The sequence below is a fragment of the Phalacrocorax carbo genome, chromosome 7, assembly GCF_963921805.1.
Source record: "Phalacrocorax carbo chromosome 7, bPhaCar2.1, whole genome shotgun sequence".
NCBI lineage: Eukaryota > Metazoa > Chordata > Aves > Suliformes > Phalacrocoracidae > Phalacrocorax > Phalacrocorax carbo.
The window spans coordinates 24,934,200-24,947,535 of NC_087519.1; the positions used below are offsets into that span (position 1 = coordinate 24,934,200).

The following is a 13,336-nucleotide window of genomic DNA, read 5'->3' on the forward strand; positions in this document are numbered from 1 at the left end:
TTCTGGGTTCTATTGAAAATGAGTGGACCTGCTCTAGGATGGAGCCATTGATTCCGTATGACTTCAAATATGTCCATTTTACAAATGCCAATAAGGCCTCTTGGTAGAAACTCATAATAAAGCCCTGGAATGCCACATGCTTGGACTGGGGTTTGGCAGCACAAATCTGGTGAGGAGTAAGACAGCCCTCTACAAGGGGCTCAGGCACACTTTGTACTGATGTGGAAGGAGACAGCAAAATTACTGTGGTGTGAAAGCTGCCGCTTGTTTCACTGCTGTACATCCATCTGCTGTTAAGTTATTTGATCTCTGCTGAGTGACAGCTGTCATCCGTGCCTGCTGATGCAGCCTTTATTTGTGATAGGAGTCCCTAAGGGCTCTTGTAAATACAGCCTCTTGCAGTATTTAAGAATTGGTCAGGACTGTTCTGTGGCCAATGTATTTAGTACTGTCTCAGCATTATCATTTGCTTGTTATTAATACTAAATTAATACAACTGATAGTAATATATTAACTACATTAATGCTACTGGTCAGCAAAGTAAGGGTTTGGTGGCGCTTTGTAACAGATGGTGTTTGCACACAGGAAATGATATGCATCATGTTCTGCTTCTGCTAAATACGGTGGTTTGGCATTGATGTACCTCCACACCCATGTTTGATCTGGGCAATTGAACTTCATACCTCCAGTGGCTGGAGGAACCTCCCTGGAAGGATGTGCCATCTGCTGCTGTGTTTTTCTAACAGTTTTGTCACCAGTCCCAGGGAACAACCGCTGCCCGGGCTGGGCTGGGGGGCGTTTCAGTGTTTGCTGGCCAGGAGAAGGGTTGAGTGAGCAGGTCTGCAGCTGGCGCAGGGGGGATATCTGTGCCTTTAGGGACTTTCTGTTCAGCAAACCCATGAGGTAATGTGGGAGACATTTCCAACATGGTCCGTAGCACTTGCAGAGGAACATAGAAAGGAAAAGTGTATTTTAAATAGGAAAGCTGTTCAAAAATAACGTAAATTTTGGCTGGTTTTTATGGAAGTGGATCCCTTCCTTCTGTTAGGGGTGGGACCAGAGTCATTAGTGACAGGGTGTTGGTGTTAGCCGACGTGCTGGTCACTGCACATCAGCTTCAAAGGTTTCAGTGAGCTACCACCCATTAGAGCTGTGTTGCATCCTGCTGCCCTGTCATAGAGAACTATAACAAGAAAAAAATGAGAGGGGTGTTCAAAAATTTGCTCTTGGTGGTACTTTGATTCATTCTGATTTGATGTGGATTTGAGTCTTTGAAAGACTGGGGTGAATCCCTTCTTATTCAGCAGAAGACAGGTAATATTAAGCAGGACAATGTGGCCCTGTGGAAGATTTTGGAGGCTCCCTGCATGGGCTGCATTGCTTTTGCTCGTCCAGCGCAGCTCTGTCACGGAGTGTGATGCCACAGAAGCTGCAGGAGGCGGTGGGGTGATGCTGGGCTGGGCCGGGGGGAGCTGCACCCCACCATGCCACCGAACTGGGGTGATTCACCTCATCCTGCCACAAGTGTGTGCGTTCAGTGGGATGAGTTGCTTTGAGCCCCCAACAGCTCTGCGAGCTTGCCCTGGCAACTGTAAAAGCAGCATCTTGGCTGCCATAGGGCCATCACTGCTGTACACCTACGCTGTCGCCTGGGCTGCTGCCTGGTGGTGTGCCCCTTGGTTGCACCTGGGAGGCAAACCAGAGCTGGGTTTTTCCTCTTCCCTCCCCAAAGTTGCAAAAACCAGCAGCAACTTCTCTTGTGGGTGTGACGTGAGCACAGTGCTTAAAGTTTCCCTGGTGCTCCCAAATCCTCATGCCTTGGCCAGGCACTGGACCCTCCAGGGTGCAGTGGGGGACCAGCTGCCCCTCACTGCCTCTCCATTGCTTGTTGCACATGTAGCGCCAAGCTCCACTGAACCCTGTTTGTTCATGGCCATAGGTCCCCACCTCCAGCACAAACAAAGGCAGGGCCTGCTCCAGGCTGCTCCCAGGAAGGTGCTTGCAAGCCCATTTTCCCCTACTCCTCCTTCCCTGGAGCTGTATCGTCTTACGCAGGGAGCCTGGTGTTGCCCAAGACGGGAAGCAGCCGTCAACCGCTGAGTTAGAGCAACGGGGTAGCACTTCCTACTGTCTCCCCGCCTGAGGAGTAGCAGGTGAAGAGTGGTGGTAGGGCGGGAGAACTCCTTTGCCCTGTGCTGTGCCAGTGCTTGGATCCTGTGCTGTGGGAGGAACAAGCAGGCAGAGGCCCTGACAGCAGGTATGGTAGAAAAGCTGCATGTTTAGGCTCCTGCCAGGGCTGGGATCTCACTGGGAGCTGCTGGAGCGGGGTGGGATGTGGCAGTCCTCTGTGCTGCCTTCTGGCTTCTCAGTCAGTGCCAGTCCTTGCTGCTGCTTCCCCTCATGCTCTCACCCCCCAACTCCAAAGCAGGACTCGGAGGTACCTGTTCCTTGGGCTGTCGTGGGAATCAGCTGAAGTTTTTATCACCATCCGCTGGGAGCGAGGACCATATACTGCTCCCAAAGGAGCTGGAGAGCTAGGTCTGGAGCCACTTGTTCAGTGGAGATGCATGCCCATGTGTTCCAGATGTCAGAAGGACTTCTGGGTGTGACGGAAGATTTTTAGCTTGTAGATCAGCCCAGAGCGTTTCAGGACACAGGTGTGTTTCCTCAAGGAGAATTTGCACTTGGCACATCACCCTAGCCCTCCCAACTAGTCTGACAGGCGAAGGTCACAGGACCCAAACCAAGCAAAATTCAGTGCTGACTAGCAACGCCTTTGACTTGGTAGGAGTTGCAAAGGGTATAAATGAAGCCAGAATTTGGGCCAAGGTGTGGAAGTTGAGAGGGGTTTGGCTGAAGGCAGCTAGGGGACTGAGGTGCTAGAAGGGAATTGGGTGGAGGTTGGCACCTGCACCTCTGCCCAACTCAGCAGGGCTCTACCCCTATTCCCAGGCACCTTCCTGGTTTTCCAGGCCCCCAGCATGTCCTCCCAGCATGACTGATGACATTCGCTGTCATTCCAGGCAGATCTTCATCTCTTGCTGACTGCCTCGTGCTGTTCAGCAGGTACCTGGTGGGTTGTCACAGTGTGGGTGCAGGGCCACCTTCCCAGGAGGGGCTTGGCCTTTTTGAGGAGCCCAGATGGGGACATTTTGGGTCATGCAACATTCAGAAACTCGGGCTCTTCATGGCACCTTTACACTTCTTCATGGACTGAGAACATTTTATTTCCCCACTAACCAGTCCTTACTGTAGGAGCAAGAGGCCCAGGCTGTTCCCATGACTTGCTTTGAGGAATGGGTTTCTAGTGCTTTTAGGTGCATTTAGCAGGTGTCTTCCTCCTGCTTCACTGATGCCCAGAAGAAGCTCTTGTATCACAAGAGCTCTGCTGGTGCAGGTTGTCCCTGGCTTCTGCAAAGGGGTGTTTTGCCCGCCTTGCTTTTGGCCAGGGGCATGTGGTGATTTGAGAAACTGAGGCTGCCTGGCGTTTCCTCTTTTACACCACCTGTCTTGAAATTAACGATGAAGAGCCACATCAATGTTTCAGAGGAGCAACCTGACGCCATAAGAAAGGCCATCTTCATTTCATCACTGTTTAGCAGCAAACTTGGAGCCACGGTGTAAAAGGCCATGGCTGTGGGCACATCATGTGATGGTGGTAATGAACTGGGCCAGCCCCATCATAAAGATCTGGAGAAATGGGAACGCATTTACCCTGCTCTGTTACTGACAGAGCTGTTTTCCCTGGCTGATGCATAGTCCTCCCCATTGGCACTGCTGCTGGTGTCTTTTATCCGGTGCCTTTGGAGTGCAATCACCAGGTAAGCTAAAACACAAACGTCTGACTTGAGGAGGACAAAACTGAACAAGCAGCTCTTGCCCCTGATCAGTAACGGTCTTCACAATAACAAAATATGTTAATGAATGAAACACAGGGGTTCCTGGGCTCCTTTTTTAGGTGAAAAAAGCCCCGGAGGAGAAGAACTTCCTTTCGCTGCATGCGTGATGTCCTCCCTGCCTAGCTGCCACTCATGCAGCTGTGATGCCCTCCTGGTCCCCCCACCTCTGCAGAAGGCATCTTGCTGGATTATTATTCAACTCCCATGTGTCTGAGCTGGTGTTAGCCATTGCATGAGGTTCCTGCCTCCTACCTCGGCTTCTCGAGGTGTTTCCAGTTCCAAAACTGACAGAGGTGGGGGAGCTCCATTTGCCACAGCTTTTGGACATTGAGTGCTTGGGCATGGACTGGACCCTCTTTTTGGGGTGGAAAGGGCATCCCTGGCTTCTCCATCATGGGATCACACATGCTGATGGACATGACTTTGAGTTGGGTCACCCTGTGGGGAGGGTGGTGGAAAGTCCTTCCTCACAGTGACAGAGCTGACTGTTGAGGAAAGATGTGGGGTGTGTGTGGTGTGGGTATTCCCCACTGTGTCTTTGGCCGAGGTGGTGGAGGAGAGGGACACTTGGAGGGAGCTTAGGTGGTGGTGTGAAGGGACGACACTGCACAAGACCGCTGACAACTTGTGTTTCCTTGTTTTCCACCTGGAAGCATTCCTGATGGTAGGCAGAGCAGGGTCGTAGGCCTCACCACACACGGGCAGGAGCTGAGGGGTTGGCAAAGAAGGGAGCGAGGCCAGCCACATGGCCATTGCTGGGGCTCTGGTGCTGCTGGGAGAGGTGGTGGGGCTGCGGGGTGGATGCAGTTGTGTGGGGCTCCTTCTCAGTACCAGGAGGAAGGGGCATGAAGGTTTACCATGCAGCAGAGGAGGACCATGGACGATCCCACCTGCAGCCTGGTGAGGCAGGACGGCAGAGGTGCTCACTACGGCAGTCTGAGTGAGGAGGCCATTGAAATCCCCCAGGTGGGTGGCTGCAGTCTGTCCCCTGGGCAGTCAAGCTGCCTGGGGAGTCACTGCTCTCATCGCTCCTTATGCCTTACTTCCAGCCCAGCGACACAGCCCTGGACCAGAAAAGCACAGCCAACGTTTTCAGTGATGGCTGTACAAGGATAGGTGAGGGAGAAAGGCTAGTCTTTCGGGTCGGTTCCTTTCTACCCTGGTTACGAGGCTGGGGCTGGATGGGCCTGCTGCATTGAGGAGGGTGGGGAAAGCTCCCAGGCTCTGTGGCTGGAGCTGGCAGCAGCAGGTCCTGCTGACTGCAGCTGGTCTGTACAGGGGTACAGAGGGCATCAGACCTCCTGCAAGCCCTTTCCTGCTCAGCTGCTTGAGCCTTTCTCTTCTGCAAGATGGCCACAGTCCTCAATTAATGTTAAAAGGGCTTTCTGCCTCCCATGCTAGAAACACCCAAGCGAGGTGACTGGCAGCCTCTTCCAGACCAAGCATGTCCTCTCCTTGACTTCTTGTTTTACTCACAAGCTGACACCCAGCCCCACAAGAGCACTGAGTCCTGCAAGAGAGGGAGGGACTGAGGTTCTGGGATCTGCTGTGCTTCCTGGTCATGGGGTGGGCACGAGCTCCCTTTCCTTGCTGCAGACTTTGTCCTGGTGTGGGAAACAGAACCCTGGGAGCTGAGCGGGCAGCAGGACAGCTGCAAGAATGGGGACGTGCCAAAGAGACCTGCCACCATCCACAGGACCTGGCGGAAGAAGTTTCTGGACAAGCTTCATGCTGCTGGGATCCGCATGGAAAAGGTACCCAGGGATCTGACCTCAAATTCCTACCCCGTTGTGATAACCGCAGCCTTGTCCTGTGAATTGGGCAGAGCATGGGTGCTACGCTCTGGGGACCCTTGCAGAGGAGGGGAGCCCAGGCTTGCAGGCAGCCAAGCTGGAGCATGGGGTGGGATGTGCTTGTGCTCCTCTCCCCTGAGTCAGCTCTGCCAGGCTGATCCACACCAGCATGGAGTCACTCCGGTGCCTCCTGCAGGGAACTGTACTGGTGCCAGCAGCTTCATCTCTGCTGGGGTCCCCTTCTCCCAACAGCACATGACCCGTGTGGAGAAGAAGGTGGTGCATTACCTGCTGCTAAGTGCACCCTGGAGCGTGCTCTGCTACTACGCCGAGGAGCTCCAGCTCCGTGTGCCGCTGCAGGTGAGGGCCTGTGGTGCCTGAGCTCTCCAAGGACAAGGGACGGTGCCCCCAGAACTGAGTACCCTACTCTAGGTGACAGGCTGGGGAGCTGCTTGCTGCAGGTCTCTGATGGGGTTTGCAGCCTCCTTGATTTCCCATGGACCCAGCAGTTCCCATTCACCAGTCTTGTCCCATGCATAGTTATGGGATCACACCTCGTTCCCCTTCTGAGTTACTCCTGCAGTGCTGCATCCCCTCTTTCGCTGGCCCTCGAAGAACAGGCTCCTGTGTTCGGCACAGTCTGGGCACTATTTCCTCCCAGTTTGGCTGCCATCTTGCTCCCACTCCTTTCTCCTGAGACATTTCCGCTGCCCATGCAGGCGCTCCCCAGACAGACCTCCAACTGGTCGGCCAGCGTGCTGCAGCAGCTGGGCATCCCCAACCTGATGGCCCAGGAGGTTCCCAACCTGCCGCTGGACTACTACACCTGTCCCTTCAAGGCCAACAAGCTGCGCTGGTGAGTGCCGCAGGAGGGACCATGTCAGGAGGTGGTCCCCAGCTGGCAGGCGTGGCAGGGATGGGGTGCTGCATCCCCCCAGTGAGCACCGGGCTCTGCCGAGCTGCTCCTCTGTGCTCTTCTAGGTTCCTGGGGAGTGATGAGCAGGACACCTTCTTCTCCACCACCCAGCGGCACCAAATTGTGAGCACCAGGACTGCTGTGGCCCCTCTTTCCTGGTCCCGGGTGGGCTGCAGGGTCTGAGAGAGAAGTGTTGTGAGCGGGTGTGTTGTCATGTGTTGTCATGGTCTCAAAGGTCCCAGACTGGATTGCTGTGTCCTAATAACTCCAGAGGGGATTAAAAGGCTTGGGTGAAAACCCTCCTCCTGCCATTCAGCATTGGGGAATCAGGCTTGGAGCTGGTAGCTGAAAAGCTGACTGGTGGTGGGGACCCCACTCCCTGTCACAGGGGATGGCTGCATCCCCCCTCACCCATCCTGGCATTGTCCTGGCAGCTCTACGAGATCCTGGCCACGACACAGTATGGACACTCCAGGGAGCGGGAGGTGGGCGTGGATCAGCTGCTGAATGAGAATGTCTTCACCGCCGCCTTCCCGCTGCACGAGGCAAGACACTGCTGTCCCCCAGGGAGCCACCCCACTGCCAGCCCCACACCCCCAGCCAGCCCCTCACCCATCCCCTACCTCTCCTTGCAGGGTCCCTACAAGCTCAGGCCGGAGGAGCTGGCTGCTGGCAGCCTCAGCCAGCGCCAAATCCTCTTCCAGTACTGGGCCAGCTGGGGGAAGTGGAACAAGTACCAGCCACTGGATCACATCCGCAAATACTTTGGGGAGAAGGTTGCTTTCTACTTTGCCTGGCTGGGTGAGTCATGCCTGCCCCAGAGCTCTCCCGGGGTAAGCGGCCGCTGGCAGCAGGCAGCAGCTCCTGGCTGCCCCGGGATGCAGATCAGCTCTGCCCCAGCATGCTCTCCATTTCAAGGGTGGTGGCACCATGAGCTGTGCCCCATGTGTCCTAGAAGGACCAGCCAGAGCCTGGCAGGTACTTTGCAGCCTTGGGTCTGTGCTTGTGTTCTCCAAACCCTGCACAGTTTTAGGCTGGTGCTATGCTGGGCTTGGGCAGGTGCTGTCCTTGGTGGTTGGAGGCCTGCAGGACTCATGCTTCGTGTTGCCACTGTCTCCAGGCTTCTACACAGGATGGCTCCTGCCTGCAGCAGTGGTGGGGATGGTGGTGTTCACTGCAGGCATTTTCCTGATGTTCAATGATGTACCTTCGTAAGTGCCTTGACCTCCCTGCTGGCCCCTTCTCTGGGACTGTGCTTCCTTCGTGCCCGGGGTGACAGGGAGGAGGGCAGGGTGGTGCCTGCACCCTAGTGGGCTGGCACTGGCTGGCTGCTGGGGCTTGGCCACAGCACTCAGTGCAAAAGTGCCAGTGAATGGGGAACAGTGGGAAAAGCCAAGGCCCAGCAGGCTGCTGGCTGCTCCTTCCTCGCCTGTAGTCAGGAGATCTGCACGAGCAAAGAGCAGTACTGGATGTGTCCCCTCTGCAAGACCTGTCCCTACTGGCAGCTCTCCAAAATATGCAGCATGTTCATGGTGAGGTCCTGGAGGGCAACTCAGGGCTGGGGTGGAGATGCCCATCCCAACTTTAGCCCATGTCATTCCAGTCCACCTCCCCACCTTGGTCCCTGCTGCCCCAGTTCTTCTCTCCCACCCATCTTCCCACCTCTTCCTCCCCAGCGAAGGCTCCCAGACGGCCCCTTCCACCTTCCCTCCCGTCCTGCCCCGCAGCTCAGGGACACTGAGGGCCCAGCACTTGCCATGGCAGTTGTGCAGAGAGCAGCCCCTGCTGCCCTGCCTGGTCTACTTCCCACCCCTCAGCCCCACTCTGCCCACAGGCAGGACGGCTCTTTGACCATGGTGGGACTGTCTTCTTCAGCATCTTCATGTCCCTGTGGGCCGTGCTGTTCCTGGAATTCTGGAAGCGGACCAATGCATCCCTGGCTCACCACTGGGACTGCTCTGAATTTGAGGACATTGAGGTGGGGTATGGCCCTCTGCAGTGCCTCCCAAAACAGCACGGACCAAAGCCACTGGGCACCCCTGACACCTTTCCCCTGCTTTCTCAGGAGCGGCCACGGCCCCAGTTTACGGCCATGGCTCCCATGACGATAATAAACCCTATAACAGGGGTGGAGGAGCCATATTTCCCCAAGCGCAGCCGCCTCCACCGGATTTTGGCTGGTTCCATGGTCATTATAATGATGGTAAGATTGTGGGGACTGGAGCAGCATCTGCCCAGTGTCTGTCCCAGAGCAGCGGGACATGGTGGGACAAGATTAGTTTAGGTAAGAACATGTGTTAAGCTGGGGATGAACACGTACGTCCCTGGCCTGTGGTGGAACCTGTGGCTCTCCACCAGCTCAGCCCACATCCCACTGTGCCCAGGCTCAGCTGCCTGCCCCAGAGCTCCCCTGGGACCTGTAATGCCCTGGGCCAACAATGGAGTGCTCCTTCTCATGCCCCATGCGCTGTGTTTGTAGATTGCCGTGGTGGTGATGTTCGTGGTCTCCATTATCCTCTACCGGGCAGTGGTCGCCATCCTGCTCTCCAACTCGGGGTACTTCTGGTTTGTGGCTTCGGTAAGAGGTGGCCAGAGCCACTCCTGGACCTGCTTCACTTGCTGGCCTTGCTTGCCACCCTCCGTGCTCTGCCTATTGCTTGTCCCTGTAGGCATCCCGCATCGCCAGCATCACCGGCTCGGTGGTGAACCTTATCTTCATCCTCATCCTCTCCAAGATCTATATTTCCCTGGCTCATTTTCTCACCAAGTGGGGTAAGCTGGCGAGGGTCCTGCATGCCGGATGGTGATGGGAGGGAGTGGTCAGTAAGGTCAGAGCACCAAATCCAGAGAGCTTGCTGCTGGGCTGCAAGCTCTGTCCACAGCCCCAGAGGGAAGTCTGGCAGACACTCAGGAGGATGATGGCTTATGGAAGAGAGGATTGCTGGGAAAATAAGATCTTCAGTGAAAAGTGTTTTGGTAGCAGAAAAAAAAGAAGCGTAGTGCTTAACTTCTGCTTGAGCTTTTCTGGAGGTTTTTGATTAAAATATTCAAGCTGACTTTTGAAGTCTTGGGGAGAAAAGCACATAGGATGTTTTTGTTGTATTTAATGAGACACGAAGCCTGTTTTTACTGACTGAAGGAAGCTTGTTTTTTGGTGCAAAGCAAACAAGCGTCTCCAGGCTCTGGATGAGCAGTAATGTGCCTTCATGGGTACCACAGCAGGTTTGGGGATCCTGGGCTGCCAGGGGTTGGTTAGAGTTGAGCGATGTAATCCAATGATGTGGAAGAGCATCCTGGAGCAGAGTAGGGCCACGTCCCTGTGCTTCCCCCTGGCAGAGATGCACCGCACCCAGACCAAATACGAGGATGCCTTCACCTTCAAAGTGTTCGTCTTCCAGTTTGTCACCTTCTACTCATCTCCCATTTACATCGCCTTCTTCAAGGGCAAGTAAGGCCTTTGGGGGAGCAGGTGTTTTCCCCATCCCCTGCAGCCCCTGCGGCCTCTGGGCTTTGCGGCTGGGTAGTGCTGCTGCCATCATTGGCAAGGACTACTGCGGGGAGGGGGTGGGGTCCCACCAGAGAGCAGGAGCCCTCACAGGGCCATGGGATGCCTGGGAATGAGGTCAGTGCCAGCCTGCTGTGGGCTAACTGGTGCAGCTGGTCCCGGTCTGGGTCTGGAGGATCCTCTCCATCAGAGGCACCCACCACCAGCCATTTTGTCCCCCTTGGCAAGGGAGAAGAGGGCTCTGGGTGGACCAGAAAAAGCCCTTCCTTCCCTGGGGCCGCTCTGGACACATCCCTGGGCTCAGCACCTGGGGTCCCTGCTCATGGTTCTGCTATGGCTCCTGCAGGTTCGTTGGCTACCCTGGGCACTACCTGAGCTTTCTGGGGGTCCGCAACGAGGAGGTGAGTGCCGGGTGGGAGAGACACTGTGCATGCTGCCCCAGCCAGTGCATGCTGCAGGGATGCCTTCCCAAGCTTGGGGTCCTCCCCATCCCTGTGTGATGGACCTGGCAGACTGAGGGTCCCTCCCTCCTCACAGTGCAGCCCAGGTGGGTGCTTCATCGAGCTGGCTCAGGAGCTGCTGGTCATCATGGTGGGGAAGCAGATCATCAACAATGTGCAGGAGCTGGCTATCCCGTGAGTATGCCATGGCTCACCAGGGCCATCGTGGGACCCTAAGCCTGCGCAGTGAGGGGGCTTCAGGGCTCCGCCAAGGGGGCATTGAGCAGCGCTGGCTGGCTGCAGCGGGGGACATGGCCCCTCTCATCTCCCCAGAAAGCTGAAGTGCTGGTGGCACAAGCACAAGCTCCTCTCCACCAAGAAGGCAGGTGAGGAGGGGGAGTCGGTCCTGGTGGAGCAGGCGCCCTGGGTGATGGACCATCAGCTGCTGGTGTTCGAGGGGCTGTTCAACGAGTACCTGGAGATGGGTAGGGACTGGCCTTGGGGTGGGGAGGGATGAAGCACTAGGAGAGAGAAAACCAGTGGGGAGAGGCAGGAGCTGCAGGAGCTGCCTGGAGGAAGGGACCAGCTGCAGGAGGTTTTGCCCTGAGCATCCCACGGGTGCTGGAGGGAGGAGGGTTTCCCTGCTCCCTGTGGGATAGGGCTGGGTGATACTGCAGCTACCACTGCTGTCTCTCAGCCTGTCCCTCCCTGCTCCTCCACCTCTTCCTCCCAGTCCTGCAGTTTGGCTTCATCACCATCTTTGTGGCAGCCTGCCCCCTGGCACCCCTCTTTGCCCTGCTCAACAACTGGGTGGAGATACGCCTGGATGCTCACAAGTTCGTCTGTGACTACCGGCGGCCCGTGGCCGAGCGGGCGGAGGGCATCAGTATCTGGTTCTCCATCCTGGAGGCCATCAGTCACCTGGCCATCATCAGCAACGTACGCTGGGCAGGCAGGCGGGTAGTGAGGGGGCTGGAAGCAGCGTTGGGGAATTAGAGGGGAAAGTTTATTTGGCTGCTGCAGAATGGTGAGTGACAAGAGGAGCTGCTGTGTCTGGGTGGGTCCACCTTTGCAGAAGGCCCAGCTCCAGCCATGGGAGGTGGGAAGCTGTCACCCTCTGGGGCGTGCAGCCTTGCTTGGGTTTAACCGAGGACTGAAAGCAGGACACAGCACCATGAGCAGTGAGCTGCTAAGACTGAGCAGTGTTTGTGTCTGGTTTGTCAGGCTGAGGGCAAGGAGAGGCAGAAAGCCACCTCAGGAGCACAGGGTTTGGAGGAAGGCCTGCCAGCGGGGTTGGGGCATCCCCTGGCTGCGGGACCTCCTGCAGCACATCCCTCTGCTCCCAGGCCTTCCTCATCGCCTTCACCTCTGATTTCCTGCCCCGCATGTACTATGAGTACATCCATGACAGCAGCCTGCATGGCTATGTGAACTTCACCTTGGCGTACGCACCACGGAGCTTTGTCCTGCAGAGCAACACCACGTGCAGGTGAGAGCCCCCCTCCTGCCCCGTCTGGCTCCTTTCCTCATTTGCTTAGGCTTGGATTTGCTTTTCTCTGCCACCACCACAGCAAATGTTTGTTTAGCACAGCAGCCTTTACCCAGGTCCAGGTTGTCCTCAGGTCCCCAGATCCCCAGGGCCCTTGCTCATCCCAGGGCTGAGCATGTGCTGAATGTGCCTGTGTGGGGGGTTATGCAGGGGATTGTTTGTCTGGCCTGGCCTGACCTGGGACTGAAGCAAAAGCTCCCCAGTTGTGGAGGAAGGCACTTTTGAAAAGGAGAAGGTCCCCTGGGGCCAGACTACCTGCAGCTGCCTGGGTCCCAGCTGAGGCTGGCCAAGGGCTGGTTTTGCTGCCCTGTAGTGTGCTGGGAGCTGTGGTCAGAATGCTCCTGCAGCAATGCCCAATGGTGATGCCCGCCATGAAGCAGAGGCAGTAACAGCTGCACTTTGCTCCCCACAGATACAGAGCGTTTAGGGACCGGGACGGCAACTTGACCTTGACTTACTGGCAGCTGCTGGCCATACGCTTGGGCTTCATCATCATGTTCGAGGTACCAGGTGCCAAGCCCTGTGGGTTGGCCCAGAGCACAGTGCTGGGGCAGGGGGTGAGGACCTGCCATCTTGGCCAACCTGCGTGTCCCTGCTCACTTCCAGCACGTGGTTTTCTTTATCGGACGTGTGATTGCGTGGCTGGTACCTGACATTCCTGAGGCCGTGGAGGTCAAGGTGAAGCGTGAACGGTACCTGGCCAAGGAGGCCCTGGCTGAGAACAAGGTGGGCTGCAGCAGTTCTTCTGCCTCCTTCTTTAAAGCCTTTTTTGTTTTAAATGTAGCAGAGGCACAGGCAGCTCCTCCTAGTGCAAACACCGGCTCCCTTTTTCTGCGGTTCAGGTCCTTTTGGAGAGACGGGAGACAAGAAGCAAGGCCAGTGTCATGGATTCAGCTGCTGGCAGGGACTGGGAAACCGAGCAGTTTGTCAGCAGCTGAGCACCGCAGTGTGACTCGAGGCCCGTGGCCGAGAGTGAAGGGCTGCTTACTGGCTCCTCCTTGCACCAGCCTGGAGCCACAGGGCAGCCGGGGTGCCTTCCCTGCCCAGCTGGCACACTGGCATTTGGGGATGCTAAATGCGTGGCAGGACACAGCTGGCTCTGGGTGTTTGCCCAAGCTTGTTGTCATTACCACAAGGTAACACCACCACTGTATAAATGACCTGGCACAGGGTGAATTAAAGGAAGCTGGCCACACCACGTTCTTGGGCTGGGTTCAGCTAGTGCAGGGCAGTG

At 56.3% G+C, this 13,336-nt stretch overlaps 1 protein-coding gene across 1 annotated transcript; it reads left to right on the forward strand.

Moving 5' to 3' along the window:
• Positions 1–4,775: 4,775 nt before the first annotated feature.
• ANO7 (anoctamin 7) lies at positions 4,776–13,040 on the forward strand. Its single transcript, XM_064455835.1, has 23 exons — positions 4,776–4,865; positions 4,949–5,015; positions 5,496–5,653; positions 5,945–6,052; positions 6,412–6,548; positions 6,674–6,731; positions 7,043–7,153; positions 7,244–7,409; positions 7,729–7,819; positions 8,044–8,140; positions 8,443–8,586; positions 8,674–8,811; positions 9,088–9,186; positions 9,278–9,380; positions 9,945–10,056; positions 10,460–10,514; positions 10,651–10,748; positions 10,887–11,038; positions 11,287–11,492; positions 11,900–12,042; positions 12,515–12,605; positions 12,709–12,828; positions 12,945–13,040. The coding sequence occupies exons 1-23, from the start codon at positions 4,776–4,778 to the stop codon at positions 13,038–13,040; spliced, it is 2,640 nt and encodes an 879-aa protein (XP_064311905.1).
• The last annotated feature ends 296 nt before the right edge of the window (positions 13,041–13,336 follow it).

Excerpts from the sequence above, each read along its gene's own strand:
- ANO7 (XM_064455835.1), top strand. The coding sequence starts at position 4,776 with ATGGACGATCCCACCTGCAGCCTGGTGAGGCAGGACGGCAGAGGTGCT. Across the intron at positions 10,749-10,886 it reads GTGCAGGAGCTGGCTATCCC|AAAGCTGAAGTGCTGGTGGC; the intron begins GTGAGTATGCCA and ends TCATCTCCCCAG. Across the intron at positions 11,493-11,899 it reads ACCTGGCCATCATCAGCAAC|GCCTTCCTCATCGCCTTCAC; the intron begins GTACGCTGGGCA and ends CTCTGCTCCCAG.